This window comes from Bison bison, unplaced genomic scaffold (genome assembly GCF_000754665.1).
Source record: "Bison bison bison isolate TAMUID 2011002044 unplaced genomic scaffold, Bison_UMD1.0 scf7180017864468, whole genome shotgun sequence".
NCBI lineage: Eukaryota > Metazoa > Chordata > Mammalia > Artiodactyla > Bovidae > Bison > Bison bison.
In genome coordinates, this window is record NW_011495029.1 from 4,262,472 (window position 1) to 4,267,931 (window position 5,460).

Genomic DNA, 5,460 nt, shown 5'->3' on the forward strand with positions numbered 1-5,460 from the left:
CTGAGCCACCTGGGAAACCCCAGTAGCCTCTGTTGCTGCTAAGTCTCTTCAGTCGTGTCCGACTCTGTGCGACCCCATAGATGGCAGCCCGCCAGGCTCCTCTGTCCCTGGGACTCTCCAGGCAAGAATACTGAAGTGGGTTGCCATTTCCTTCTCCAATGCATGAAAGTGAAAAGTGAAAGTGAAGTCATTCAGTCGTTCCCGACTCTTAGCGACCCCATGGACTGCAGCCTACCAGGCTCCTCCGTCCATGGGATTTTCCAGGCAAGAGTACTGGAGTGGGGTGCCATTGCCTTCTCCAAGTAGCCTCTGTAGTTCTGTTCAAAAACAAGTAGATATCAGTCCTCTCCTCAGAAGTCCCCCCCTATTGGTTCCCATCATGGTGCAGAATGTGATATATAGTAAAGTGTTAGTCGCTCATTCGTGTCCGACTCTTTGCGACCGCATGGACTGTAGCCTGCCAGGCTCCTCTGTCCATGGGATTCTCCAGGCAAGAATACTGGAGTGGGTAGCCATTCCCTTCCTCCAGGGGATCTTGCCAACCCAGGGATTGAACCCGGGTCTCCTGTATTGCAGGTGGATTCTTTACCATCTGAGCCACCAGTGAACCTCAGAATGGCCTGTAAGGCCTACAAACAAATTATGCTGCCTATTTCTTTTTACATTTTCATTGCATTTCCTGCACTTCTCTCTTGCTGGCTTCATCCCAGCAACACAGGCCTTCTTCTGGTCCTCACATACTGCAGCCGCACTGCTACTTCAGGGTTTTGCTGTGCTCTTTTTACTGCCTGGGGTGCTTTTTCCCCAGATGTCTAAATGGCTCCATTCCCAACCTCCTTCACCTTTTTCTTTGAAGGTCATCTCAGTAAGGCCTGTCCTGATAACACTCCTTTGCTCCTTTCCTTGCTTTAATTTTTTTAAATAAAAGTGCTTCTCTGACAAACTAAAGTTTTATCTCTTCTTCCCTTGCAGTGTAAGTTCTGTTAAAGTAGAGATTTTGTCTGCTTACTGCTGTTTTCCTATTACTAGAATGGTTTATTGCATATGGTAGGTACTTAAATATTACATACAGATTTACTAAATATAAAATGATTGAATATTAGGTTTTTAGATGTGATTATATAGTTAGTGGTACTTTTGAGAAATAACATCTCGTACAAGGAACATATACTTCAGGCAGAAATTTAGAAAATGCAAATAAGTCAGAAGAAAAAAAATCTATAATCTGAGCCCTCAGAGACCTGTTGTCAATAGTATAGTACTTAATTAAAAAGCCCTTAAGTTTAGTGTTTTAAAATTGGAAGTAATTCACATAGTTTAGAAATAGGAAATGTTAAAAAAGATGTTTTTTCTTTCACCCTGTCCTTCCTCTGTTCAGTACTCATCTTATAAAATAATGATTCTGATAGATTGCTTTGTATCTGTCCAAAGTTTCTTTAAGCCTGTATACAGCTTAGCTTAATATAGGTACTTCCGGTTTCTTTTTTTTGTGTGGCAGTTTTAGATTCACAGTAAATTTGAGCAAAAAGTGGAGAGAGTCCCTTGACCCCACACATGCACAGCCTTTTCCACTATCAGCGTTCCTTACCAGAGTGGTCCATTTGTTACAATTGAACCTATGTTGACACAGCATCATCACTCAAAGTCCATAGCTTACATTAGGGTTCAACCCTTGGTATTGTACATTCTGTGGGTTTTGACAAATATATAATGGCATGTATGCTGTCATGGTAACATACAGAATAGTTTCACTGCCTTAAAAATCCTCTGTGCTCTACCTGTTCATCCTTTTTTTTTTTTTTTTAATATGGTGTCTGTGTTTCCACAGTACTTTTAAATGATTTAAAAGTATTCATTTAAATTGCACATTTCTGTGATGTAGGTCCTATTGTCTTTATAAGTGCTTGAAAACTGAGATGAGAACAGTTAATGGGAAAATTGCTGGTAAATGAAAAGCTGGAGAAATGGAGGAAAAATGGAAGTTCAGTGTTATAAAAAATGAGTTGTTTGTAGAGCAGGAGGGTGCCTCTGTGTTGAAATCTTCTGAAAAGTTAACCAAAATGAGAGCTATACAAGATCCACAGGTTTAAAGGATGGGATTGACATCACTGACCTTCAGTTCAGTTCAGTCGCTCAGTCATGTCCGACTGTTTGCGACCCCATGAACCGCAGCATGCCAGGCCTCCCTGTCCATCACCAACTCCTGGAGTCCACCTAAACCCATGTCCATTGAGTCAGTGATGCCATTCAACCATCTCTTCCTCTGTCGTCCCCTTCTCCTCCTGCCCCCAATCTTTCCCAGCATCAGGCCAGGACAGTTCTGGTGGAATGGTGGAAACAATCCAGGTTGATAAGGGCTGAAGAGGAAATGGAGACTGTGTAGACATTTTGAAATTTGTCTGAGACTTGAAGGAAGTGGTTGTCAGAAAGGCACTTTTTATTTTTCTTGTGTAGGTTGGGGGAAACTTGAACTTCAGTGCTGGTTTCAGCATCAACAGAGAGGAAGAGGCTTAAGGCGTTAAAGAGAGAATCATAGATTAAGTTCTTCTGTGAATGCAGAGTTGAATAGGATCCAGGGCACAGGTGGAAGGATGTCTCTTACACTGTATAAAAAAGGAGAGAAAGGAAGGGTGGATCCACATCTAATGATGGGAAGTTGAGTTAATATTATTTGGGAGCAGATATGAAGGGGTATTGGAGAAGGAAATGGCAGCCCACTCCAGTGTTCTTGCCTGGAAAATTGCCTGGCGGCGGGCTATAGTCTACAGGATCACAAAGAGTTGGACATGACTGAGTGCACACACACACACACAAAGGGGTATTCCTTTGCAGTTTCACATCCCTTTGAGGACTGTTTACTATGGTTATGTTACCTGTGCATTCTTGGTTCTAATATTTGAACTGCCTGTTTTATTAAGAAATATGTAGTCCATACAAAATATTGCATATAAGTTACAGCACCTAATAAAGCAAGTGTCAGAACCCACTGCTGCTGCTGCTCAGTTGCTTCAGTCGTGTCCGACTCTGTGCGACCCCATAGACGGCAGCCCACCAGGCTCTGCCGTCCCTGGGTTTCTCTAGACAAGAACACTGGAGTGGGGTGCCATTGCCTTCTCCAGTCAGAACCCACTACTTAGCTCAAATAGTATATTAGGAACACTATTGAAGGACCTTCCCTGAGCTCCTTCCTGTAACCTGACCTTGAACTTCCCCTGTTCATTCCCTTCCTTATGTTTGAAGAGAACTTACTGTCCTTAAATCTGTTAGGGTTACATTTTTTTTGAAACTTACAATAAATGTTATACTGTATATTCTGCAGCTTATCTTTTTTCATTCACTACATTTAAGATTTTTATATTGAGGCAAGTATTTCTATTTCATTTGCTTTTCTCTACTGGATAGTAGTCTATAAAGATGTATGTTTGAGTTGTTTGCTCTTATTTTTTGGTATTCTACTTTGATTGGTCTTACATGTAAGATAGAGGTGTAAGATTTCTTCAGGGTGTGTACTTATCATTGGGCTGTAGGGTATACCCATAGTTAACTTCCCAGTAAAAATGCCAAATTAGTTTCCTAAATTATTGTACCAATTTATGTTAAAACTATGTTATGTTATAGTACACAGTTCTGTTGCTCTATACCGTTACAAAGACTTAATAGTATCCGATTATTTTAAAAACAGCTTTCTTGAGGTATTGTAAATATAACATTAACTCCTTGTAACTGCACAATTCAATAATTTATAGTAAATTTGTAGAGTTATACAACTGTTACAATTGAGTTTTATTTACTTTAAAAAATATTAATTATTTATTTTGGCTCCAGTGAGTCTTAGTTGTCCCTTGTGGGAACTTCGTTGCAGCAAGTGGGTTTCTTAGTTGTGGCATGCATGAGGGATCTAGTTACCCAACCAGGGATCGAACTGGCCCCTGCATTGGGAGCGTGGGGTTTTACCTACTGGACAACCAGGGAGGTCCTAGCAGCGAGTTGTAGAACATTTCCATATCCTTTTCAAGTTCTCTTTTGTGCTGTTATTTGCTTTCTGTCTCTATAAATTCGTCTTTTCTGGATATTGCATAGAAAATAAAGTCTTGTATCTGTCTTCTTTGACTTACCATTATGTTTTTCAGGTTCGTTGCATGTTATAGCATGTATCAATAATTCATTTCTTTTTGTTGCTAGCCAGAATTCCTTTGTATGGTTATGACACATTTTGCTTATCCATTTACCAGTTGCTGGATATTTGGATTGTTTTTATCTGGGGCTATAATAAATAATGTGCTGTATAAATTTGTCTACAAGTCTTTAGGTGGGTATATGCTTTCATTTCTTTTGGGTAGATATTCAGAAGTGGAATATTACACTATTTTAACTGTAGAGGCTTTGTAATATGTCTTTATCTGATTAGATGAGTTCCCCATCTTGTTCTGTTTCATATTGGCCCTTTGTTCTTCCATGTAGATTTGAAGTAAAGTCCATAGAAATTTGCCCCTTCTCTAATTATTTACTTTCTTCATCTATGAAATTGAAAAGAAAAATTTGCCTCTTTAAATTTACAGGGAATTCCCTAGTGGTCCAGTGTTTGTGACTCTGCTTTCACTGCCAAGGGCCCAGGTTCAGTCCCTGGTCAGGGAACTGAGCTCTGGCAAGCCACATGGCATACCCTCCAAATTTGCAATATTTCTGTTATAATACTTAATTTGTTGTTATAGGTAATTATTGACAAGTTTTTCCTACCATAGTGTAAATTTCTTGAGGTTGCTTCATCTGTGACTCTCACTGTGCTACTTGTGTAATATATTTGTGTAGTGAATGAATATTGACAGAGGAATCCTGTAGGTTCAGTGTTCTTAAAACCCTCAGGCCTCTCTGACCTTAGACTTCTTTGGATAGTCAACTTCATTTTTATTATTATGGTTCAGATTTCTAGCAAAAAGTTGAATTTTTGAATTTAACTTTATTTAACTTCTACTAAATACTTTCTCCTTTTTTGAGTATGTGTAGTAAATGTGTACTTAGTCGTGTCTGACTCTTTGCAGCCTCATGGGCTGAAGCCCGCCTGGCTCCTCTGTCCATGGAACTTTCCAGGCAAGAATACTGGAGTGGGTTGCCATTTCCTTCTCCAGGGAATCTTCCTGACCCAGGGATTAAACCTGCGTCTCTTGTGTCTCCTGCATTGGCAGACGGAGTCTTTACTACTGTGCCACACCTGGGAAGCCCATGTGTAGTGAATGGCTAGTTTCTAAAGTGTTCAATCTCTTCTACTATTATCAAGGAGCACTTATTTTGACATATTGTACTTGGAAATTCACAGAATTGATGTTTTCTTATCTGGTTTGGTAGGAAGCAGTTGAGAAATATGAAGAAGTGCTACATAACTTAGAATTTGCCAAGGAGCTTCAGAAAACCTTTTCTGGACTGAGCCAAGATGTGAGTATGTTTTTTTTTTTTTTGCTTTCC

General features: G+C 39.8%; 1 protein-coding gene across 12 annotated transcripts in view; it reads left to right on the forward strand.

The window, feature by feature from the left end:
- CAPRIN2 (caprin family member 2) overlaps nt 1–5,460 on the forward strand; it is a 43,288-nt gene that overhangs the window by 6,278 nt on the left and 31,550 nt on the right. For all 12 annotated transcript variants that reach the window (XM_010860603.1, XM_010860604.1, XM_010860609.1 and 9 more), the window contains exon 4: nt 5,344–5,430. In XM_010860603.1, coding sequence (XP_010858905.1) covers nt 5,344–5,430 — 87 coding nt within the window. The remainder of the gene's footprint in view (nt 1–5,343; nt 5,431–5,460) is intronic.